We start from the raw sequence: 25,796 nt of genomic DNA on the forward strand, positions 1-25,796 counted from the left end.
GCTAAATGTTGTGAATTTTGACTTCACTGAATTGTTTCAGAAAATGCAAAATGCTCTTTTGTGAGAAGTAATAATAAAGTTTATGCAGCCATAGGATGAAAGAAAAATCCCTGTGAATAAAAACCCTATCAGTCTCATCTGCCTCTTTTTTTGTGGGATGGTATTGAGGGTAACTTAAGTCTCTTAATTAAGATCTGGGGTTTGTTTTTAAATTTCTATGTGCAAAATAACCACCATATGCCAAGCCAGGTTTTTGACAAAATAAACTTTGTCTGGTTAGAGGAAAAAAAATGTGGAAACTAACATTTTACCAGCACGCTTACTTTTTCTCTCTAATTGATCAGAATGTTTTTGGTGGTGTTTTTGTTAATAGATTTTTAGGTATTTCTTTTGCAGGTTGAGAAGCGTATAGTGAAACAATACTTTCTTTTTAAAACTTTTTTTTTTTGTAGTACCTGTTACTTAAACAGTCCTTATTTTATTTGAGCCTCCAGTAGTTTTAAAGTTTTAATTTAATTCTTTTTGTTTTCTAGGTCAGATGTACAATTGTCTGTAAGTATTATTCTGTTACTCAATTATGTATTATTTTTTTTTGTACTTAACTTTTGCTGTCCTCTTTTTCTTTAGAAAGGTCAAAGAGCATCAGCTAACTATTTAAAAAAACCTACTGTAATTATTTTTTATAAAAAGCATTCAAAAATATAAACGCCTATTTGGTCACCATAATTCAAGCAGTGCATTTAAGGATATCTAAGGACATAAATGAGCATTTTAATCCATTTTTGCTTTTCAGTTTGTAAAGGGTTCTGGTAAAATCAAGTACAGGTTTAACATAGAAAGAGGAAAACATACATCAAAACAAACAACTTGGAGCAAAAATGACTCCCAAAATAATGATCCAAGGATTTTTTGAAGTCGGTATAGCAACTGCTGTGCTTACCAAGATGACAACGCTTCATATGTCACTAATTTCCAAAATTACTTGCAGATGAGATCTACCTTAATACCAAACATCAGACTTAAATGAGTTAGCCCTTAAGTTTCAGGACCAAACTAAAATGGGAGAGACAAACTCACATTTTATACTGCTTTAAACTGTATATAGTTCTGAAGGAGCTTTGAACTGTGAGTGAGTTTGGCTCATAGTATTTTCTTTGCTTTCAGTTTCATGTGAACCTGCATGTGTATCAGTTTTGATGAAACCGAGAAACAACTGTTCTGTTGGGATTCTGTCCAAATCCATGCTCCAGGACTAGAAATCCTGATGCTCACAATCACCTTTCCTAAGCATGCTTGCAGTGTGTATTGCTCATGTAACAATATCACAGTTTCAACTAAGATAGCAGTTTTTCTGTGTATTCTCACTGAAAGAGCTGAATCAACTCTCTCCTCACATTGGGCTGCACGATGTCAACCTAAAGTTTTCTGTAACTATATAATATCTGCCTTACGGGAAACAGTATGTGAATACCAGATTTGTTTTTTTCTTTACTCTCATACACTGGGGCTAAGAAAAAAAGTTGCTGTGCCAGGTTGAGTAAAGCAGTTAGCTTTACATAATAACAATGCACATACAGACTGTACTTCTAATTTTTTTTAAAAAAACTGTACAGAGCAGCTCATGGTAGCCTTCATTCAAACTATGAGTTGAGTCACTGAATACCTGAAGCAATGTGGCAATTTCTTGATCTAACATAAATTGTCTGACAAAAGTGGTAAAAACAGGAAACGTGCAATGAAATCTCTGTAGGAGAACAGATTAAAAAACAGAGGAGACTGGGTCTCTGCAGGGTATCTGTAAATGGCTGTATTTTTTCACATGGGGAATCCAGAATCTTTGTAAAGATATTTACTGCCTTGTATTTTTTTTTCTTTCAGGTACTGAGGATTGCAGATCAAAAAACTTAATTGCAGAAATGGGAGCCAGTAGTAATTATGATTTATCAGTAAACTCTCCAAGTAGGAACAAAAGATCATCAGGGGACATGCCGCTAACTGTTGATGCGAACAATGTAACATGTAAGTGATTCGGAATGCCACCGGGATGTGAACCTTTAGTGTATTCTGTGCTTTTACACTATGTTAGCATTTTAAGTCTGAACTATAGTTCACGGTGCAAGGATCGTGGCAGGAAGTGGATCCAACTGCTTCACTGGAGTAGAGAATGAGCAAAAAAAAATAAAATTATCTACACAACTGACTAAGAGTGTAACTGAACAATGTGATTGTAGAATGGCCTTGAAATAGTTTTATCACCATTAGACTTGGGTTCCCTTCCCTGCTGATTATGGCAAATTTTTACAGTACAGCTGCAGCAGTTCAAATATGTGACCTAGAGATTTGAAATATATATGTGATAGAGTACAGCTGAAATGACCTCTACCTGGATCTAGAGGAGAGTTTTGTGAATCTTGCAGATCTTCTCTTTAGGATAGCTAGCTCAGGGAAAAATGAATAAATAAATAAATTGTATGTGGAATTCTTTCTCAGCAGCTTGCATAAAGTTGACAAGTAAGGTATGGAAGTCACCACAGTGCACCAAGACAGTTTTAATCTTTGAGATGAAGTGAGTCTTCAGGAGTTGCAGGAAGATCATAGAGCTAGCAATCATGCTATATAACATAAAAGAATGTCTTGATTAAAATAGAAATTGGTTGAGGAAAATACAATAGTTTTTCCATGCTCTGCATTTCTCTATCTTGACAGTATATTTTCTTGCCTTTCCAGGGCATGGCCAAGTTCATAATCTCCAGGTAGTGGATGTTGGTGTGACATCTGTCAAATTGACGTGGGAGGTGAACAACAGTACTTCGGACACCTACACGTATAGGATAGAGGTTTCAAATGGTACCTCCGTTTGGAACAAGACAAAAAATGCTACAGAAGCTGAAATTACCGAGTTAAATCCTGGGACAAACTACAGTTTCACAGTATTTGCAGTAGCGGCTGATGGTCAGACGGAAGGAGAAGGAGCGTCCATAAGCCAGTATACAAGTAAGTCTCAGCTGCTTGCGGTCGTGTTAGTGTTGGGCCGTGTTGTGCTGTGCAGCTCGGGGCTCTGCCTTGCTGTGTGAGGCTTGTAGTTCAGTATGGCTGTGGACAGAGGGGATGTTTTGGTGCTGGAGCCTGATGTGGGCTATATGCCAAGCATGGGAGGTTAGAATGCAGAAGAAGCATAACCTTGACAGTAAGCAGTTTGTGAAACTAAAGTCACTAAAGCTTGCAGCATAGAGATTTTTCTTGAGAACCTATCTTTCCTAAGTTTGGAGGGGAAATAGACTTTAAGAAATAACAATTTTAAATACTTATATTGCGATTTGAAATTCCATTTTATTTTATTGTATAATGCTATTAAGACTTTTTTTTTTCTGTTTTGTTTTGTTTTGTTTTTTTAATTAGCAACTGTGGGCTTCAGACACATGTTTTCAATGTGCCTAAGCACAAAGCAGATTGCATGTGGGGAGTTTCTGTGATTTGGGTCCTGTGTCTGCCATCAGGCTGCAGCAGGAGCACAAGCATCGGGCAGCGCTAGTTGAGGAGAATTGCCTTGGCCATTCAGCACCTTACTGTGCTGGGTGTCCTACGTCTGGATGCACAGTGTAGAAGGGCCAGTTTTTGAGCTGGCCTGCGAGGCTGTAGCACAGCCTGGTCTTTCCCCATGCTGCATGTCAAATGAAACCTATGCTTCCACTTGTCATTTTTGTTGCCCAGAAACGTGCACGTGAATGTGTTTGTGAATTTGCCGTTGATTCCCAGAACCTGTCCACTCTGCCTGTCGGTGATGACTGGTGACTGACCGTAGACAGAGGCACAGAGAACAGAGTGCCGCAGAGAGGTTGTGGGGAGGTGTTCCCTGTTCTCCTGGTCCTGGAGTGAGGTTGGGGCCTGAGCAGGGTGGTCCTGGGTGATCATTTCTGTTTCTCTTCCAGCAATCATTTAGCTTCCTTACCTCAGACTGTGCCAAGGAGCACCACCGTCGTCTTTGGCACCTTCATCTGCACAATTGTCTCCTTCCTGCACAGCTCTCTGGGCTCCGAAGAGGAGCCCTAGGAGCACTGGCACGGTATTGGTGTGTGCTCCTGCTTCTAAATGTGAGTGGGAGATGAATCCCACTGGAGACGCCTTTTCCTTACTCTTGCCTTCCAGGCCTATTGATGGATGAGCCTCTGGGAGCATCTGGTGCTGTTGCTGGGTGCCCCTGCACTCGGAATGACGAGTGGCATGAAGGGAGTGAAGCAGTGGCGTGCCTGTGTTTTTGTGTTTTTCCCTGTTTGCCAGCAGATGTTGTTAGAGGTTGATGGATTGTTATCTTGCCTTTCCAGAGCCCAGCAAAGTTGATCTCCAGGTAGTGGATGTTGGTGAGACATCTGTCAACTTGACATGGAAGGTGAACGACAGTGCTTCGGACACCTACACGTATAGGATAGAGGTTTCAAATGGTACCTCCGTTTGGAACAAGACAAAAAATGCTACAGAAGCTGAAATTACCGAGTTAAATCCTGGGACAAACTACAGTTTCACAGTATTTGCAGTAGCGGCTGATGGTCAGACGGAAGGAGAAGGAGCGTCCATAAGCCAGTATACAAGTAAGTCTCAGCTACTTGCGGTCGTGTTAGTGTTGGGCCGCGTTGTGCTGTGCAGCTTGGGGCTCTGCCTTGCTGTGTGAGGCTTGTAGTTCAGTATGGCTGTGGACAGAGGGGATGTTTTGGTGCTGGAGCCTGATGTGGGCTATATGCCAAGCATGGGAGGTTAGAATGCAGAAGAAGCATAACCTTGACAGTAAGCAGTTTGTGAAACTAAAGTCACTAAAGCTTGCAGCATAGAGATTTTTCTTGAGAACCTATCTTTCCTAAGTTTGGAGGGGAAAGAGACTTTAAAAAAATAACTATTATAAATTTTTAAATTGCATTAGAAATTCCATTTTATTTTTTGTCAAACTCTATTAAAATAGATTTGTATAAAAAACGTTATCAGCCTAGGCTTCAGACGCCTGTTTTCAATGTGCCCATGCACAAAGCAGATTGTACGTGGGGAGTTTCTGTGATTTGGGTCCCCTGTCTGCCATCAGGCTGCAGCAGGAGCACGAGCATCCGGCAGCACTAGTTGAGGAGAATTGCCTTGGACATTCAGCACCTTACTGTGCTGGGTTTCCTACATCTGGATGCACAGAGTTGAAGGGCCAGTTTTTGAGCTGGCCTGCGAGGCTGTAGCACAGTCTGGTCTTTCCCTGTGCTGCATTTCAAAGGAAACCGATGCTGGCTCCTGCCATTGGTGTTGCCCAGAAATGCGTGTGTGAATGTGCTTGTGGCTTTGCCGTTGATTCCCAGAATCTGTCCACTCTGCCTGTCAGTGATAACTGGTGACTGACAGAGGCACAGAGAACAGAGTGCCGCAGAGAGGTTGTGGGGAGGTGTTCCCTGTTCTCCTGGTCCCGGAGTGAGGTTGGGGCCTGAGCAGGGTGGTCCAGGGTGATCATTTCTGTTTCTCTTCCAGCAATCATTTATCATCCTTACCTCGGGCTATGCCGAGGAGCACCACTGTCTTCTTTGGCACCTTTCGCCACACACTTGTCTCCTTCCTGCACAGCTCTCTGGGCTCCGAAGAGGAGCCCTAGGAGCACTGGCACGGTATTGGTGTGTGCTCCTGCTTCTAAATGTGAGTGGGAGATGAATCCAACTGGAGACGCCTCTTCCGTACTCTTGCCTTCCAGGCCTATTGATGGATGAGCCTCTGGGAGCATCTGGTGCTGTTGCTGGGTGCCCCTGCACTCGGAATGACGAGTGGCATGAAGGGAGTGAAGCAGTGGTGTGCCTTTGTTTTTCTGTTTTTTTTTGTTTGTTTGTTTGTTTGTCCCCAATTGTCATCAGATATTGTTAGAGGTTGATGGATTGTTGTCTTGCCTTTCCAGGGCCCAACAAAGTTCATGATATCCAGGTAGTGGATGTTGGTGAGACATCTGTCAGCTTGACATGGGAGGTGAACGACAATCCTTCGGACCCCTACACGTACAGGATAGAGATTGCAAATGTTGGGAACAAGACATCAGATGCTACAAATGCCAATATTACCGGGTTAATCCCAGGGACATGTTACAATTTCACGGTATTTTCAGTAGCGGCTGATGGTAAGACAGAAGGAGAAGGAGAGCCCAAAAGCCAGTGTACAAGTAAGGAACCGGTGCCTCTCACCTGCAGTGCCTAAACAAGCAGTTTGTAACAGAGCCTTGCTTTTTCTCCCTATATTTCCAACTTCTTACTGTTTTGAATTGCTGTGTTGCTTTACTTCAGGCTCCTGTGGGCATGAATGTCTGGCTGTCCTTGATAAAAAGGTGACAGTCTGAGACTGTGAGAGCTGCCTGTGGAGCAGTTAGCCTTGTTGAATGCCCAAGCTGTTGAGCTATGTAGAAATCCAGATTCTATGACAGCATGACCTTGCCTGGACATCAGGGCTGAATGGGCCCCATACAGAGTCTCTTGGTGCAGGTTGTCATCAGGTTTTATGCGGGGCTGTGTTGTGCTAGGATCCAGTGCCCTGGACAACAGAGAGTTACTGATCTTGAAGCTTGTTTTGAGCTGTCTGCAGAGGCCCATGGCCCGGGGCTTCTGTGAGCTGTGCCATTGCCTAGGACCGCGTTATCAGGAGTGGTGCCAGCTCTGTCTGCTTTGTGCTCTGGCACCTTTTCCCCAGATCAGAGGGACAGATGGAAGAAGAGCTTTCTTCTGTGTTGAGCTCAGGATGTGGAAGGGGAACAGGCAGCATCCATATACAGAGCAATTAGGGGCAGCGTGTCCTGGAGCTGCTTCTACTCAGCAGAGCTTGTCTAAGCTGCCCAAGGTGAGTCTTGTCGGCCCAGTGTTTGTGCTGCTTTAGACTTGCCGACCTCGACCCCCCAGTGCGGGCCACTGTTGCCTGCAAAGTTTCCTTCTGGTGTCCCCGAGAGGCTGTGCTGGGAAGCTCAGATTAAGACACTCACAGGCAAAGTCTTGAACTAATAGTCCAACGCTGTCCAGCATTCTGCTTCCTTTCCTGAATTCCATCTGTTTACCTGTCTGGGAAGCCGTTGTGGAAACAAGTAATTTCAGTGTGTGAAATAAACTAAAGAGAATCTCCTCCAAAATTTCTGTGGCCTTTCCTGAGATACATGTATGTCCCTGGATATTGGCAGCAGGGCATTGATACTGGACAAGTGCTGAATGGTTACAGTCAACGCTTAATCTGTGTGGAATAGTAAATGTTGCTGTGTTTTTTCCACTCTCTGTATTTCTCTGTCTTGACAGTTTATTTTCTTGCCTTTCCAGAGCCCAGCAAAGTAGATGATCTCCAGGTAGTGGATGTTGGTGTGGCATCTGTCAACTTGATGTGGGAGGTGAACGACAGTGCTTCGGACAGCTACACGTATAGGATAGAGATTTCAAATGGTACCTCCATTGGGAACAAGACAGAAAAAGCCACAAAAGCCGAAATTACCGGGTTAATCCCAGGGACAAACTACAGTTTCACAGTATTTGCAGTAGCGGCTGATGGTAAGACAGAAGGAGACGGAGCTTCCATAAGCCAGTATACAAGTAAGTCTCAGCTGCTTGCGGTCGTGTTAGTGTTGGGCCGTGTTGTGCTGTGCAGCTCGGGGCTCTGCCTTGCTGTGTGAGGCTTGTAGTTCAGTATGGCTGTGGACAGCGGGGATGTTTTGGTGCTGGAGCCTGATGTGGGCTATATGCCAAGCATGGGAGGTTAGAATGCAGAAGAAGCATAACCTTGACAGTAAGCAGTTTGTGAAACTAAAGTCACTAAAGCTTGCAGCATAGAGATTTTTCTTGAGAACCTATCTTTCCTAAGTTTGGAGGGGAAAGAGACTTTAAAAAGTAACTATTTTAAAATATTAAATAGAGTATTGAAATTCCATTTTATTTTATTATCAAAATCTATTAAAATAGATTTGTATAAAAAACGTTATCAGCCTAGGCTTCAGACGCCTGTTTTCAATGCGCCCATGCACAAAGCAGATTGCACATGGGGAGTTTCTGTGATTTGGGTCCCGTGTCTGCCATCAGGCTGCAGCAGGAGCGTGAGCTTTGGGCCACGCCAGTTGAGGAGAATTGCGTTGGCCATTCAGCACCTTGCTCTGCTGGGTGTCCTACGTCTGGATGCACGGTGTTGAAGGGCCAGTTTTTGAGCTGGCCTGCGAGGCTGTAGCACAGTCTGGTCTTTCCCCATGCTGCATTTCAAAGGAAACCGATGCTGGCTCTTGTCATTTGTGTTGTCCAGAAATGCGTGTGTGAATGTGCTTGTGAATTTGCCGTTGATTCCCAGAATCTGTCCACTCTGCCTGTTGGTGATGACTGGTGACTGACCGTTGGCAGAGGCACAGCGAACAGAGTGCCGCAGAGAGGTTGTGGGGAGGTGTTCCCTGTTCTCCTGGTCCCGGAGTGAGGCTGGGGCCTGAGCAGTGGAAAAGGAGCAGGGTGGTCCAGGGTGATCATTTCTGTTTCTCTTCCAGCAATCATTTAGCTTCCTATACCTCGGGCTGTGCCAAGGAGCACCACCATTGTCTTTGGCACCTTCATCTGCACACTTGTCTCCTTCCTGCACAGATCTCTGGGCTCCCAAGAGGAGCCCTAGGAGCGCTGGCATGGTGTTGGTGTGTGCTCCTGCTTCTAAATGTGAGCTGGAGATGAATCCCACTGGAGACACTTTTCCTTACTCTTGCCTTCCAGGCCTGTTGAGGGATGAGCCTCTGGGTGCATCTGGTGCTGTTGCTGAGTGCCCCTGCACTCGGAATGACGAGTGGCATGAAGGGAGTGAAGCAGTGGTGTGCCTTTGTTTTTCTGTTTTTTTTTGTTTGTTTGTTTGTTTGTCCCCAATTGTCATCAGATATTGTTAGAGGTTGATGGATTGTTGTCTTGCCTTTCCAGGGCCCAACAAAGTTCATGATATCCAGGTAGTGGATGTTGGTGAGACATCTGTCAGCTTGACATGGGAGGTGAACGACAATCCTTCGGACCCCTACACGTACAGGATAGAGATTGCAAATGTTGGGAACAAGACATCAGATGCTACAAATGCCAATATTACCGGGTTAATCCCAGGGACATGTTACAATTTCACGGTATTTTCAGTAGCGGCTGATGGTAAGACAGAAGGAGAAGGAGAGCCCAAAAGCCAGTGTACAAGTAAGGAACCGGTGCCTCTCACCTGCAGTGCCTAAACAAGCAGTTTGTAACAGAGCCTTGCTTTTTCTCCCTATATTTCCAACTTCTTACTGTTTTGAATTGCTGTGTTGCTTTACTTCAGGCTCCTGTGGGCATGAATGTCTGGCTGTCCTTGATAAAAAGGTGACAGTCTGAGACTGTGAGAGCTGCCTGTGGAGCAGTTAGCCTTGTTGAATGCCCAAGCTGTTGAGCTATGTAGAAATCCAGATTCTATGACAGCATGACCTTGCCTGGACATCAGGGCTGAATGGGCCCCATACAGAGTCTCTTGGTGCAGGTTGTCATCAGGTTTTATGCGGGGCTGTGTTGTGCTAGGATCCAGTGCCCTGGACAACAGAGAGTTACTGATCTTGAAGCTTGTTTTGAGCTGTCTGCAGAGGCCCATGGCCCGGGGCTTCTGTGAGCTGTGCCATTGCCTAGGACCGCGTTATCAGGAGTGGTGCCAGCTCTGTCTGCTTTGTGCTCTGGCACCTTTTCCCCAGATCAGAGGGACAGATGGAAGAAGAGCTTTCTTCTGTGTTGAGCTCAGGATGTGGAAGGGGAACAGGCAGCATCCATATACAGAGCAATTAGGGGCAGCGTGTCCTGGAGCTGCTTCTACTCAGCAGAGCTTGTCTAAGCTGCCCAAGGTGAGTCTTGTCGGCCCAGTGTTTGTGCTGCTTTAGACTTGCCGACCTCGACCCCCCAGTGCGGGCCACTGTTGCCTGCAAAGTTTCCTTCTGGTGTCCCCGAGAGGCTGTGCTGGGAAGCTCAGATTAAGACACTCACAGGCAAAGTCTTGAACTAATAGTCCAACGCTGTCCAGCATTCTGCTTCCTTTCCTGAATTCCATCTGTTTACCTGTCTGGGAAGCCGTTGTGGAAACAAGTAATTTCAGTGTGTGAAATAAACTAAAGAGAATCTCCTCCAAAATTTCTGTGGCCTTTCCTGAGATACATGTATGTCCCTGGATATTGGCAGCAGGGCATTGATACTGGACAAGTGCTGAATGGTTACAGTCAACGCTTAATCTGTGTGGAATAGTAAATGTTGCTGTGTTTTTTCCACTCTCTGTATTTCTCTGTCTTGACAGTTTATTTTCTTGCCTTTTCCAGAGCCCAGCAAAGTAGATGATCTCCAGGTAGTGGATGTTGGTGTGACATCTGTCAACTTGACGTGGGAGGTGAACGACAATGCTTCGCACTCCTACACCTACAGGATAGAGATTGCAAATGTTAGGAATGAGACATCAAATGCTACAGAAGCCGAAATTACCGGGTTAATCCCAGGGACATGTTACAATTTCAGGGTATTTGCAGTAGCGGCTGATGGTCAGACGGAAGGAGAAGGAGCTTCCATAAGCCAGTGTACAGGTAAGTCTCAGCTGCTTGCAGTCGTGTTAGTGGTGGGCCGCGTTGTGCTGTGCAGCTCGGGGCTCTGCCTTGCTGTGTGAGGCTTGTAGTTCAGTATGGCTGTGGACAGAAGGGATGTTTTGGTGCTGGAGCCTGATGTGGGCTGTATGCTAATCGTGGGAGGTTAGAGTGCAGCAGAAACATTTGTCCAGATCTGATTTTGTTTTTTGTTTTAATTGTCTTCCTTCCCTATCTCCTTCTTGGCCCTCATCTCCTTCCTGCCCACTTTTCTAGCTCTGGAATGCTGACACAGTGTTGTCATACGCTCATGCTTTGGAGGGCAAAGTGGAGATGGAGGCCACTCAAGATGACTATTCTTTTTTGAAGTTTTCCTTTACAATCCCGTTGATGGACAAGCCTCTGGGAGCATCTGGTGCTGTTGCTGGGTTCCCCTGCACTCTGAACAACAAGTGGCATGAATAGAGTGAAGCAGTGGTGTGCCTGAGTTTTTTCTGTCCCTGTTTGCCAGCAGATGTTGTTAGAGGTTGATGGATTGTTGTCTTGCCTTTCCAGAGCCCAACAAAGTTCTTGATCTCCAGGTAGTGGATGTTGGTGAGACTTTTGTCAACTTGACATGGGAGGTGAACGACAATCCTTCGGACCCCTACACATACAGGATAGAGGTTGCAAATGGTACCTCTTTTTGGAATGAGACCTCAAATGTCACAGAAGCCGAAATTACCAAGTTAATTCCTGGGACAAATTACAATTTTACAGTATTTGCAGTAGCGGCTGATGGTCAGACGGAAGGAGAAGGAGCGTCCGTAAGCCAGTATACAAGTAAGTCTCAGGTGCTTGCAGTCATGTTTTTGTGGGCCGCGTTGTGCTGTGCAGCTCGGGGCTCTGCCTGGCGGGTGAAATACTGCTGCAGGCATAGGTGCTACACACTGCCCACCTGTTGTTGGTCATGCTTGTGCGGACAGAGGTTGTGTGGAACATGGTTTCGCTTTCTCTTACTTCTGGTTTTGGGCTTCGCACCCATGTTTTGAAGGGCTCCCACATGGTGTATTTTGCCTGCAGAACTTCACCCATTGGAAGGATGTTTGGCTGTGGCTGAGTCGTGGCAGCACTTCTGGGTAGCTCTTGTCTATGCTGCTCCACTCAGCTCCTCAGCAGAGTGGTGAGGATGGAGGTGATCCTGTGTTCGTTATGCTAAGCACTGTGATATTTTCCCCTTGTTGCCTTGCTTTGTCCTTTCCTTTGCTTTGTTTAACTGAGGTGAAGTGAATCTGTTTACAGGTTTTTACTGAGATTTCCTAGATGCCTCGTGATGAACCCATTACAAGCGTCTCTGGCACTTCGAACGTGCTGCTTGGCTTCTCATAATGCTAATTAGTCTGTGCAAGAGAGTCCAGTGCGGCTCTGCCTCTGCTGCTTTTGTCTTTGTCAGCAAACTTTTGTGGCTATTGAGTCTTGTCTTGCCTTTCACAGAGCTAGTTCAGTTGTTTGGTCTCCAGGATCTTTTACGCTGGTTTGAGCAGCCTGTGCTCCTGTAACTGGTGACCACAAGGTCTTGTCTTGCCAGGGCTAGCTACAACCTAGTCCTGAAGGAGGTGGCTTAGTCTGTCCTGTCTTGATCCCTGGGGTCCTGTCCTAGAGCAAGACCCCCTGTCACAGAGTGACCCCTGGGACTTGGAGCAGTTTCCCTCCCTTTTTCTGGAGAGAGGGCGGCTGAGAGGCTGTTTGGAATGGCTCACACGCTGCTCCTGCTGTAACTCTCTGCTAGGTCTCCCCCTTCCTCTGTTTGGCACCAAGTTGAAGGGTCACTTGTGGTTCTTTTCAGTCTCCTTCACATTTTCTTTGGATTCACTCTTATTTCCTCTTGGATCATTGGTGTGTACTCCAGTCACTTTCTACATGTACAGTGACCCTAGTGCTCTTGTCTACCGTCCCCATGGGGCCATGTATAACTTCTTCTTTACATGCTAGCAAGTTTACATCCTTCAGTCCTGCATTCTTTTCTTTGTATCCATGCTCATCCGTTGCTGGAGACAGCATAGATGACCGGATTAAGTTTTTGTTAGATCTGGTCCAGCTATCCGTGAGCAACTGAGGGCATTAGGAATATCAAAGGAAGTTTTTTTTATTATTTGTTGGCCACTAAGCATTTAATGTAATTACACAGGGAGTTAGTGTTTGTCTACAAGTCTAAAAATGTTTGTGTTCAATGGGTGAACAGTATTGGAAAGCTTTGCTGATACTGACAAACACCTATCCAACCCCAGTTTTCTCAGTAAACCTGTCTGCAGAGGAACTGGCACAGAAGGGGGTCTGTGTACTTAATATGCTAAATACTCTTCTTCCTCATTGTGTGGCAAGTTCTTTGTAGGCAGAAGTTTTGTCTGTTTAAAAGTGGAAAGCAATACCAGTGTTTTACAAATGCTTATACACAGAAGAGCTTATAAATAGAAAACTTTTTTTTTTTTTTTTTTTTTTTTTGTGCAGTTCCTTCTCCAGTGAATTCATTTCAGTGTGAACCGGTGGCTAATATGTCTTACCTAATGCTGAAGTGGGAATGTCCTTATGGTAACTATTCTCACTTCATCATTAAAATATATTCTGCTGATTCTTCGGTTATAACAGAAGAGAGTCAGTCCTGTTCAGAAGGCTTCAAAACATCACCTTTGGATTATTTCAAAACCTATAATGTTACTGTTACAACTTTTTCAAATGGTAATACAAGTTCTCCAGTGCAGAAAACATGTAAAACAAGCATTACAGGTAAGCATTGAGATCTGAGAATGGAAGATATTTACAGGACCAAAACATTAACTGTGCAATTGCAGAATAGCATAATTGATACGCAGTTGATTATTATCATGCAGATTATTAAAAGAACACTACATTCATGCCAACTGTAATCTGAGTCCAGTTGTATGGCATTTAACAAGGCTAAATGCCAGTGCTGCATGTGAGGTCATAACAACCCCATGCAGCAACATAAACTTGGGGAAGAGTGGCTGGAAAGCTGCCTGGCAGAAAAGGCCCTGGGAGTGTTGGTTGGCAGTTGGCTGAACATGAGCCAGCAGTGTGCCCAGCTGGCCAAGAAGGCCAATGGCATCCTGCCTTGTACCAGACCTAGTGTGCCCAGCAGGGCAAGGGATGTGATCATCCCCTGTACTCGGCTCTAGTGAGGCCGCACCTCGAGCAGTGTTCTCTTTCGGGCCCCTCACTGCAAGAAGGACATGGAGTTGCTGGAACACGTTCAGAGAAGAGCAACAAAGCTCATGTAGGGGATGGAAAACAACACACATGAGGAGCAGCTGAGGGAGCTGGGGCTGTTTAGTCTGGAGAAACGGAGGCTGAGGGAGGAGACCTCATCGCTGTCTACAACCACCTTGAAATGAGGTTGCAGCGATGTGGATGTAGGTCTCTTTTCTCAGGTGACAAGTGATGGGACACAAGGAAACAACCTGGAGTTGTGCCAGGGGAGGTTTAGATTGGATATCAGGAAGAATTTCTTCATGGAAAGGGTGGTCGGGCTTTAGAACAGGCAGCACAGGGAGATAGTGGATCCCCAGCCCTGGAGGTATTTAAGAGGCGTGAGGATGTGGCACTGAGCGACATGGCCTGGTGGTGGAGTTCATATTTAGGTGAATGGTTAAACTTGATGGTCTTAAGGGTACTTTCAAAGCTAAATGATTTTATGATAAATATGCATGATCTGAATGATGTCATTATTACAATATATCCTTATTTGAAAAAATTATCTTCACCTGACATTAAGGTACTAAAAAAATATTTTTGTTTACAGATCCACCTGCTCCAAAAACAGCTCCTGTAATCAAGGTGCTTAGTTACAACTCATTGTCTGTTGAATTTTTTGATTTTGAGGCAGTGTATGGACCATTAAAAGCCTATGCAGTAATGATCATAACAGAAGAAGGTAAGATCTTTAAAATGTTGTCTCCTAGCTGTGTGAAACAGTTTATCAGATAGCATTACGTGAGGACAAAAAATTTACTGTGATGAATATCAGATGTTTTAAACTCCAAACAGGTGTTAAATGGAGAGGGGAAAAGCTTGCTCTGTTTTCAGTCACCTTTCAAAAATCATGAGGCAAATACTGTGATTGACTGAAGCCAAATCACTTCTTGCTTTCACTCAGCCTTTTTCAGCCTGAGTTATCCTTGTATATAAGACTGAAGTATTGCTGTTGTGCTGTTGCTAGTGGTTGCCAGTGGTTACTTGATTTGCCAGTGGTTACTGCCACAAGACTGAGTAGTACCCTTCTTCCCAAGAGAATAATTTTCAGAGCTGGAAATATAGAGTTCTGCAATGTGGGATGTTTTTCTCCATCCCTTCTTCCACTGGAAGACTTCTGCAGTGAGATGGTGGTTTTGTTGTGGGTGGTTTGTTTTTGTGCGTATGTGTGGTTGTTGGAAGGCTTGAATAACACTGTCAGCATTACATGTCACAGGAAGCAGAACACCAGGAAAAGCTAGATGGTATTCTATAAAACTCACCTCTTTAAAGCATCAAGCCTTCTTTAATTCATGAATGTCTAGAGACAAATCATAAAGTAAAGGAACATCTCTTTGCAGTGTAGGTTCTAGTTCACCTTTTAATTTCTGACAGTGCACTGGAGGAATAACACAGCTGATGGAGATAGTTGTTTTTGTTTTTTTCCAAGTGGGATATGACATTCCTGCTTATCCTTTTTCTCAGCACTGGAAATTTATCATGCAGCAGTCTGTAGATTTTTTTTTTCTGTGTTTTTCCATACAATATAAGTCCAAGAAATGCCCAGCTATATATGGTATGTCAGTGCAGAAAATTCCTATTCTTTTCACATGCAACTCAGCTGCCCTGGAACTGCTGATTTGAAAGTCATGTCTTCCACACAGTGACAGCTCTGCTTGTACTTTCAACCAGTCCTGTTTAGTCTTGACAAGCTTCAGTCCATTTTTGTGTGGATTGTAAGGAATTCAAGAAGGCGGTTTCAAGAATTGAGGGAAATAAGGAAGAAAGATCCTATGTATGTATGGAATCAGATCAGTGCTTTGGTAGGAGCAGAAAACCATCATTATGGCCAACCATCACTTCAGCTTTGTAGTGTTCAGATAGTATTAATATGTGTGAATTGGGTTTCTCTGTCTGAAAATAGACATCATTACCTTAAGGAAAGGCATTCATTACTTTATGCATTTGTCTACGCAGTTGTGTCTCAGGCTGTGAGGTGCCTTGAGGAGATAACCAAGACATTCACAATTTGCTCAGGATGTACATCCTTTTGGAATTGAAATGAGGGACTGGATAAGACATCTCAGGTGGTATTGAACACCCATTTCTAGGCAACTGAGTTAATTCCAGCCTCAGATACATTTAATGTAACCACATTAATTCTTTAAAAGAGCTACATTGCACCCTGTTCCTGCACAGTTACAGCTAACGGGAGCTTTGCTGTTGGTTGCAGTGAATATCAGATCAAACTTTGTCTATGCAACTGTAGAAAACTTGTTAGAGCATTTCCACTTAGTAACCTTTCAGAGAGCCCCTTTGCAGCTTCTCCTTTTTAATGATAAATTCAATACTACATCAGCTTCCTAGAAGAAGCTTTTAGCTTTGTAAAGCAATCAGCAGAAAGCAATATAAGCAAACTTCAGCCAAATGAGGAAGACATTCTTCTTAGTTTGCTTGTCCTTGAATTGTCAGACAGCTGGTGGTGTAAGCTGTTTTAGCATGTCTAAGGTCATACGTGCCTCAGCTGTAAAATCTGCCTCAGATTTCTTGGGTTTGTCTTTTAACAGCAGACACTGCACAAAGCAATGTTGTCTGGCACGTGGTGTCCTACTGGTCACCGTTTGCATTACCCTGTTCTGCGTCTCAGACAAGAAAATGTTTTGGTCACTGATTGTTTTGTCCCACTTGTGTCTATGACAAGAGAAAGCAGAAAGTAACTCTTTCATTTCTTGGGGCGTAAGTGCGAGACTTTGTCAGACACAGCAGACAGTATAGGCCAGGATGAATTTAGCATCACCCTGAATGAAGCTTGATGTTGTTTGAATAGCACAGTGTTATCAAACACAAATTGCCCTTATTTTTTACAGTGTGTAGTATTCTCTACATTTGGTAGTTGATGGAGTGGGTTTGGACATGACTGACTTGTGTAGTGAAAGTTGTCCACAAGGACAGCAGAGTCCACCACTCATATGCCTTTATTGAGAAGCTTCACTGTCCTTGGTAGAAGTAAAACCAAAAGGAGATGAAACCAAGTAACACCAGGGAGTAGAAGGGAAGTTAAGTAAATTGCACTGCAGCAGAGGGAATTTCTGAGATTGTCTGTTGCCCTCAGCCTTTCATTTCAGGCAGTACTTGCAGAGCAATCACAGCTGTGTTTTTTTGTGACACCCTCTCCAACTGCACTGATGGTTATAAAAACAGTGTGTGATGTGTACCACTTATATCCTTGTTTTTTCCTGAAGGTTGTCCACCTTTGAAGTCTAAACTGAACTACACATATGAAGATTTCAAGAAAAAGAAGACAGGCACCTATGTGACTTATGTTATAGAGACAGAGAAGGCAAAACTACCTTCCTTCCGTTCTCAGCACATCATCAGTGTAGGCAAGGGAAACACCACGTATGGCTACAAAAATGGACCATTGACTCCACTTCATTCCTACAGGTATTTATCTCACTGCAGTTGAAACCTAAGAGTTCTAATTGAAGAGATCACAAACCTTGCTGTTAAAATCATGTCGTGTGTGTTGTTTTTTTCCTCTTAACAGGGCAAGTGTTGCAGGCTTCACTAACATAAACTTTACTGCGGAAAACATCATTATGGAAGAATATAGTTATGTATCATTTTCACCCTGTTCTAACAAGGTTTCGTTACCCCAGGATCCAGGTATAGTTAATGCAGGACTGGCAGTTTTGAATATACGTTATGTGTGGAAATTCCTTAATTAATGGCAAGTTTCATGATAGCAAAACATCCATTGGTCTGTCTGCAATGGACTGTTCCTTTCTAGCTTTGCAGTGCCACTGCTCCATAAATTCGTAACTAGCTAGTTCTGCAGGTGAGCTGCTAGTTATTCTTTTTTTCCATACATGACTTCCATTTGAGAAATAACCAAAACCTATGCTACTGATGTTGTGCTGAAAGGGATTGGATGACACAGTGTGACTTTAGTACAGAAACAAACAGCAAAAGCAGTTGTTCTAACAGTTCCTGTAAATTAGAACCAAATGTATTGGAATGCAAATACTGATCCTGCCAAATACTGATTCAATACTGGTCCTGCCAAAGGATACAGTAAAGAAGAGAGGACACTTAGGAGAATAGTGTGTGTTCTGTCACCTGTGAGGTTCTCTTGTAGTATGTTGATTGATTCAGAGCATTGCCAAATGTAAATCAATGATGAGTAATACTTGTTCTCTTTTATAAGGTGTTATTGCTGGAGCTGTTATTGGATGCCTTTTAGCTATATTGGCTGTAGTCGCTATAGTGGGTTACATATTCTGGACAAGGAGAAGGTAACAACATGTTTGTTATTTAATTTGTTTTGTTGAGGAATATCAATATTTCACTGCTCTACCTTTTTATTAAAATAAGGTGTCTATTCCTGTTCACTGTCGCCATGATGCTTTAAAATACATTCTATTCAAAATCTTTGTTATACATCAGAGCTGATACGTCAGACTAGCTAAATGATTGTTCAAACCCATTGTTTTGAATAATTTTGCTCTGGTTCCAACAGAAGGAAACAGGCCCATTACAAAACATCATTGAAAGAATGAAGAAGTTTTTTATTTTTACTGCAGGTGTAAGGTTTGCCTCAGGAATTTTTTTTTGCACAGAATGAGATGATTTACAAGAAATTGTTCTGAGCAAGCACGTCATCAGAAATCTCATATATGTTCCATTAAATTCTAGTGTGAGCCTATTGTGTTTTTTTTTTCTCCTCATAGGAAAGATAAAAGGAATACTGAAGTGTCCTTTTCTCCAATCAAGTAAGTCAATATCCTTTCAGATGGTGTTTTCTGAGCTCAAGTGATATGTGCAAAACTTACTCTGAACCCTGGTGCTTGTTTTCTGTGCAGTTTTACATACAATTCTGCATTATTAACTCCTCATGAAACTTAAAGATTCAAGCCTGCAGGCTAGAAATAATTATATTGATCAAGTCTTCCACAGCTGCTACAGTGATCTAAGTGCTTGCTTCATGAATCACTATTAGATAGACAAATGCCCCATGCAGTTTTGAAAAATAGGATGTTTGCATGAAACACAAGCTTCTGTACACATTAAAGAAGCAATCCAAATTGTTGGTAAAGAGCTCATAAGCAAAAATCTGCACTGAATTTTATGGCTGCTTTGCACTGAGCTGTTAATTCATATGATGTTGAGATTGTAATAGCCCACCAATAGGTAGCCACAATATCCTGGAAATCACAAGCAATTGAACCAGGTTATTGGCTCGTGCACCAATTTTATTTTATTTTTTTTCTGATGGAAAGGCATGGCCTGAGCATGCTATGAAGTTCCACCTGTGTAGACTTAATTAATTGATATAAAATGCACGAGGGAATGGGGCCGATCCGATGGAAGGGGAGCACAGAAATTGCTGCCTGACACCTGTCATATCCTTCTCATCAATAGGATGCACTGTTCACTTCTTGGCTGGCACAGATCAGTTAAATGCTCTGCCTTGATATTCTGTCCCCTGTAAATGCAGTTTTGTGGGTGCTACTAACAGTCATGCTTTTGTTCTTAGATTCACATAGTGAAAAGTACAACTGCATGTGTCTAATCATCCTTTTTTCTTCCTCCCTTCTCCCGCTCTCCCCTGAAGAGTAAAGAAGTAAGTAAAGCACATTTTGTAACGCATTAACTGAATTCATGGTTTATTTACCTAGTATCAGCTACCAATACATGGCTTTTCTCATTTTAGATCAAAAATGATTAAAGTGGAGAACTTTGAGTCCTACTTTAAGAAGCAGCAAGCAGACTCCAACTGTGGTTTTGCTGAAGAGTATGAGGTGTGTGTCCTCAGTCGGGAGAGCTTTGTGACAAATATTTTTGGAAAGCAAATTAGCTTTCCTTTGGAGTGTATGTGAGGTTTACTGAAGGGGAGGAGAATAAGGGACCTTTTACAATAGACATTATTAAGCTGCATGTGAGCTCTAAGTTTAGTTGAAGTGCATGATAAATTCTTCACATCCTGAACTATTAAATCTGCCTGTAAGCTATAGCATGGCCTGCTGCTCAGAGCTCTTGCTGGAAACAAGACCTCCAGAGTCCTTGCCCTCGTTGCACTAGTGGTATTTGTACTCTGGAAATGCCATTTACCTTCTCTACACTTTGTTTATTTCATCATTTTTTTCCTACACAGCAAGACAGGTCATTCACTAATAGCAAGCTTCTTTAATGCATTATGTGTGATTTGCAAACCACACCTGTGAATAAATTGAAGAATATAAGCAGTCAGAGAAAAAACAGAATTTCCTTAGTGACCGTAACTGTTTCTCTGTGAAGTGTGCTAAAGCTTAATTTATATAGGGTACAAAAGACAGGAATCAGCTGTCATCACGGATGGGTTCTGTGTTGTAATGTCTGCTGTTGGAAAAAATCCTACTTTTTTCCACTTCTCAAAGTTACTCACAGGTTTTCTTCTTTCCAGAACAAAGTTTGTCCCTTTACTATACCTGGCAGGCTGGTGCTCCACCCTTGCCCTCCTTTCAGATCTTGCTTCCTTCTTCAGTCCTTCCATGATGTAACTTGCTCCGTTTCTCTCTGTAATGCCAGCAAAGCTCATGCTAAATGATCTGCTGCCTTGGAGTTAGAATGGGTGTGCAATCAGTGTCAGTGTTAATGTATTTCTACAAAACTATTTCTAGGCTTTTAAAGCCCACTTCTGGGCTTTAAACATGCTATTACTCTTCCATTCTGTATTAATACTTTCTCTATCAGCTTTGTTGCTGTTACTCTCCTGCTCTCTTTGTAGAAAGCAGATTTTTGTCATCTATCCCAGTTTTACATGCCTACTTTTACAGCAAAGGCCAAGGTTGTTTGGAATATTTGCTTCAGTGATGTGTTCCTGTACAATTATTAAACCAGAACCAGGTGCTCATGGATCTTTCTTTCACTGTAGGAACTCAAGTCTACTGGTGTTCATCAGCCCAAATTTGCTGCTGAAATCCCAGAGAACAGGGGGAAAAATAGATACAATAATGTCTTACCATGTGAGTTACTCTCTCAGATTTTGTTACTTCTATTAATTGAGCTATTAGGTGAAAAACCTTGGGTTTGGCTAATTTCGTTTTAATAGTACCCGGAGGTTTCAAAGGGGAATTAGTGTTGCCAATTTGGAAAAAAAATGAAATTGGGTTGTTGTTTTACTTGTATGAACATGCCAGTGTGAAATCACTGTACAAACAAACCTAAAGAGCTTTCCTTGAAAGTTATAAAAATATTTTCCTTAATTAAATTGTTTTCATTTTTCATTTGTGAGAAACTTGCAGTCCAGATCTATCAGAACAATGAAAAAGAATATTAAGACATTGCAGGACAGCTTTGCAAACTAAGAACCTGAACCCTGCCAAGCTATCTGCAGGCATCCCAGCAAAGTGAAGTGTTAAGGAAGAATTGGATTAAATACAAATTTTTGTGTTTGTGAGAAAACAAATCGTATTTAAAAATACGTTCAGTGTTCTGAATTTATTGTTGCTGGCCAATCCTTTTTCTGAAGACCTTCATGATAAAAGCCTGAACTACTGCTACATCTGATTCCTAAAATTATGTTCTTATTCTTAGAATGTGCATCATTCTAAAACACCTTTTATTTAGAAAATGTGTTAGAACTGCAGTATTTTGCTGAAAATTTCTGAAAGTTCTTAAATTCATAATTTTCTTTTCCTCTCTTTCTGCAGATGATATTTCTCGTGTTAAACTTTCAGATCTAAACTCTGCAACTGGTGATTACATTAATGCAAACTATATGCCTGTAAGTTGCTTCATTAGTTGAAAAGAAAAATAATGTGTATTTTTGTGATATAGGCTTAACAGATCATGTGATTTATAAAATTGACTTTTTATGGCTTATGGATGAATGTGTGAATGTGTATATTTTTTCTTCTTAGGGCTATACCTCAAAGAAGGCATTTATTGCTGCACAAGGTCCGTTAGCCAATACTACCGAAGACTTCTGGCGCATGATTTGGGAAAAGAATATCTACTGTATTGTTATGTTGACGAAATGTGTTGAACAAGCCCGGGTATGGTGGTTTTGTTGTTGTTTTGTTTATCATTAATATTAAAACTGAACCATCTCTTGAAGACAATTGTATCTCTTCTAATTTTGTTGTTACCCTAATAAGTTGGAGATTGATCACTCTTAAAACAAGCGTATAGTTAATGGAAGATTGTTTTCTGAATTCAATGAGCACATTTTTTTTTCCCCTTTATATCTCCTGACTACCAGACTCAGGAGGCTTGTGCAATCTCCATTTTTAAGATCGGTTCCTCTCCATAGAGAATGATTTTAATAGATCTGCTCTGTCCTTAGGATAGGACATTGGGAAGGGTGAAATGCTTCCTAGCCTCACTTGAGGGTGGCGTGTTATTTAAAACTAACAGACAAGGCCAAGGTGGAGTCACAGGAAACTACCTTGGCATGATCTTCTGTTTTTTTTCCCTGTGTTTCATTGCTCTGTGTAATGTGTTGAACCTTTTAATTCTCTTCTTAGACAAAATGTGAGCAATATTGGCCAGACAAACAAAGCAAAACCTATGGTAACATTGCTGTGACAGTGGTCTTGGAGACTGTTCTTCCAGAATGGACAATAAGGGACTTCAATGTAGAAAGTGTAAGTGGCTGTCTAGTTGTTAGTTGTGTACAAATATGCGTGGAAGTGGTTTATTGAGTCAGTAACTTCATATGTCAAGCAACACTGGAGTGACAGAATATAGTAACTTCACTAAAATTTAGTCAAATTCAAAGTTATCGGAGTGGAAGGGATAAAAGCAGTGGCAAAATCCAGCCTGCTAATGGGAATTACTGGTTTTCCCATCAGTGACCCTTCAGAGTGTCTCCCTGAGACTTCCACAAAAACTCATGCTTTATGCAGATATTTGGAATATCTGCTAAATTATCAATTAGTCCCATCTCTGTCAGCAAATGTAATGCGGCAGAGATGATCTTGGAGTCAAGTGAAGAGTGAAAGGAAATTATTTCTAACTATTCTCTACTACAAGGGAAGGAAGAGGGAAATTGGAATATCATTGATCAAAGTCACAGAATCACAGAATTTCTAGGTTGGAAGAGACCTCAAGATCATCGAGTCCAACCTCTGACCTAATGCTAAGAGTCCCCACTAAACCATTTCCCTAAGCTCTACATCTAAACGTCTTTTAAAGACTTCCAGGGATGGTGACTCCACCACTTCCCTGGGCAGCCTGTTCCAGTGTCTAACAACCCTTTCAGTAAAGAAGTTCTTCCTAACATCTAACTTAAAACTCCCCTGGCACAACTTTAGCCCATTCCCCCTCGTCCTGTCACCAGGCACGTGGGAGAACAGGCCAACCCCCACCTCACTACAGCCTCCTTTAAGATATCTGTAAAGAGCAATAAGGTCGCCCCTGAGCCTCCTCTTCTCCAGGCTGAACAAGCCCAGCTCCCTCAGCTGCTCCTCGTAGGACTTGTTCTCCAGGCCCCTCACCAGCTTCATCGCCCTTCTCTGGACCTGCTCAAGCACCTCGATGTCCTTCTTGTAGCGAGGGGCCCTGCACAGTTTGTAATGCGCAATTTTATTGAAAAGTCTTGCACAGTACTTATGGCAGGAAGCACTTCTGCTGCTCTTTTGAAGCTCATTTGTTTTCTTTTTTTCAATGTGTATTTCCCTAGGCCAACACAGGGGAGAGCCGCATAGTGCGTCAGTTCCATTTCACCTCCTGGCCTGATCATGGAGTGCCAGAGACAACAGACCTGCTCATCAACTTCAGACACCATGTTCATGAATACAGCAGTCAAAATCCTATTGACTCTCCTGTTCTAGTGCACTGCAGGTATGAAGAACAAATTCTTGTTAGACATGCTTTCATCTTGTGACTTTTTAAGAACAGTTCTTTTTCAGTGTGATTCTGGGAGTCCCAGAAGGGTGTCCTTCCTCCATCTTGGTCATGGTAAAACTCACGTCTCTGGACTGCAGAGGCTTTGATACCTGTGCCACTGAAATAATAGAAAGCATATTGCTAACTTCACTGGCTTTTTATTAGGCTACAGGTGAGCAGGTGGTTGAGAGAAAGGAGTAAATGTCTTCCCTGTGTCATTGCAGTGCTGGTGTCGGGAGGACAGGGACATTCATTGCCATTGACCGCCTGATTCAGCAGATTGAAATGGAGAATACCGTGGATGTGTATGGAGTGGTGTATGATCTTCGAATGCATCGACCTTTAATGGTGCAAACTGAGGTAAGATTTAGATTTTCATTCAGCAGCATGTTTCTCAAACATGCACAATAATCCAGGAAAGGTAGACTATAGACTGTAGCTCAGAATTACAGGAAGATAAGACTTTACAGAGCGATCTAAAAATCGCCCTCGTTTAAACTTCCCTGCTTCCTGCCCTATTTCTTACTATAAAAGTATTTGCAGCTAAGTTTTTTTTAGTATATCCAAGCAATCTCTTTTTGAGGGTAATTTGTTGGACTAGCATTTGCAGGTAGAAAGAATTAAATCCTGAAAACTTACTTTTAAGCTTGTTCAACCCATGTGAGTTTTATCTTTATAGCCACAAGCCAGAATTGCCTTCAGTCAAGAGGTCTCTGCATGCATCTTTTGTATTCTGCAGGAACACAGGCGTTCCTGCAGGAAGTACTGCTTTCATCTGAAAAAGCATGTGGATTAACTCAAGCTGATCTGGAAAAGGCTGTAAAATCTCCATCATAAAAGTCTTTTAAGAGGATGTTAGGCAACACAGTAAATTAGATCCTTTTTTTTTTTGCTGAGGGTTCACAAGACATCATGAGGTCTGTTCTAGTCCAACTTCCTATATACATACAATTTCTAAAATGCATAAATAGACTGTGTGTGAAAACATGCAGTGCAGTACCTCCAAAAACTGAAACTTGTATTCAGGAGCAGAACTACTTCCAAAATCAGGTATTTGCTAGAACTCTCTTAATATCCTTTCTTCTTTTTCTCCCATCAGGACCAGTACGTCTTCCTAAACCAGTGTGTCATGGATATTATTAGATCCCAGAAAGACAAGAAAACAGATCTTATTTACCAAAACACAACAGCAATGGCAATCTATGAAAATTTCACACCAGCGCCAAGGTTTGGGAAGGCTAACGGCTACCATGCATAGCCTGGAAGGAAGGCAGTGTCTCCAAGAGGTGTTGTCTGCGCATAAGAAAGGAAGACGTTCTACGTATGTTTTCCAGGATTGTGTGCAGTGTCTTACATTTGGTTTCTCCAGTTTTGTCCTTATATGAAGATGTGATCTACAGGAGGACGAAAACAGTGCTGGCAGGAGCCAAGGATTGTTATAAAAAGAAAATACTTAAAGTTAACAGAGGAATTTTTGCTTTTTCTTGGGAATTTAACAGTACTGATAGGTGAAATAGCATTTACAGTACGAACAATGAACTAGAATTTCAATATTAAAATAATAACACAAGCTTTTTATTACAATTTTATATGATTTCATTTAAAGACACCAGGCTTGTGGGCTGTTTTAATATATTTAATTATAAGTTTCAGGAACATATTTTATCTACTGTATCTGGTTACTTAGCTAATAGATACGTGCCTCTGTGATCTTTTTTTTTTTTTTTTTTTTTCCTGAGTGTTCCTTTTTATTTAAAAAAGGACTACAAACACCTCCTCCAAATGGACATTTGTACTTGGAAATTGTGCCTTTTCTAGTTGCTACTCTAGAAAAAAAAAACAGCAGAGATTCTATTTTTGTACTGAAACTCTTAATGAGAACACAGATTTTTAAATAAGGCTTATGTCAAACCTAACTGTAGTTGCACTGTTGGCAGGACTCTCCAGAAGTTTGGAGGTGAGCTTTGTTTTTGCATTTCACCATGAATATCCCCTGCCTTAATGTTTCGGTGCCTCTGCTTGAGGAAAAGGAGTGTGGTGTGTCACTCCGAGCTTTAACTATAGTGAAAAACTGAGCAAGTGAGTATGTGAATGTGTGCGCGGGGTTGTGTGTGGGTGTGTATGAAGGACAGAATAGACCCTCCCT

At 42.3% G+C, this 25,796-nt stretch overlaps 1 protein-coding gene across 9 annotated transcripts; it reads left to right on the forward strand.

The window, feature by feature from the left end:
- The first annotated feature begins 500 nt into the window (after positions 1–500).
- On the forward strand, positions 501–25,354 carry PTPRJ (protein tyrosine phosphatase receptor type J). Of its 9 annotated transcripts, XM_032188319.1 has the most exons (24): positions 501–552; positions 1,879–2,019; positions 2,728–2,994; positions 4,323–4,586; positions 5,909–6,166; positions 7,299–7,565; positions 8,910–9,167; positions 10,301–10,558; positions 11,111–11,377; positions 13,043–13,318; positions 14,352–14,483; positions 17,023–17,224; positions 17,328–17,446; positions 17,988–18,075; positions 18,511–18,552; positions 19,395–19,403; positions 19,494–19,581; positions 20,694–20,784; positions 21,472–21,545; positions 21,682–21,816; positions 22,288–22,407; positions 23,445–23,605; positions 23,875–24,010; positions 24,750–25,354. In XM_032188319.1, exons 2-24 carry the CDS (start codon positions 1,917–1,919, stop codon positions 24,906–24,908), a joined length of 3,774 nt encoding a protein of 1,257 aa, XP_032044210.1. In that variant the 5' UTR covers positions 501–552; positions 1,879–1,916; the 3' UTR covers positions 24,909–25,354. The 9 variants fall into 9 exon arrangements, with proteins under 9 accessions (XP_032044210.1, XP_032044211.1, XP_032044212.1 ...); XM_032188320.1 differs by lacking the exon at positions 19,395–19,403; XM_032188321.1 differs by lacking the exon at positions 10,301–10,558.
- Positions 25,355–25,796: the final 442 nt, after the last annotated feature.

This window comes from Aythya fuligula, chromosome 5 (genome assembly GCF_009819795.1).
Source record: "Aythya fuligula isolate bAytFul2 chromosome 5, bAytFul2.pri, whole genome shotgun sequence".
Classification (NCBI taxonomy): domain Eukaryota; kingdom Metazoa; phylum Chordata; class Aves; order Anseriformes; family Anatidae; genus Aythya; species Aythya fuligula.

What these genes read in the sequence shown, in the direction of transcription:
- PTPRJ (XM_032188319.1), top strand. Translation starts at nt 1,917, where the DNA reads ATGGGAGCCAGTAGTAATTATGATTTATCAGTAAACTCTCCAAGTAGG. An exon ending in ACTCCACTTCATTCCTACAG is followed by an intron (nt 17,225 to 17,327) that starts GTATTTATCTCA and finishes TCCTCTTAACAG; the next exon opens with GGCAAGTGTTGCAGGCTTCA. An exon ending in GTTTTGCTGAAGAGTATGAG is followed by an intron (nt 19,582 to 20,693) that starts GTGTGTGTCCTC and finishes CTTTCACTGTAG; the next exon opens with GAACTCAAGTCTACTGGTGT.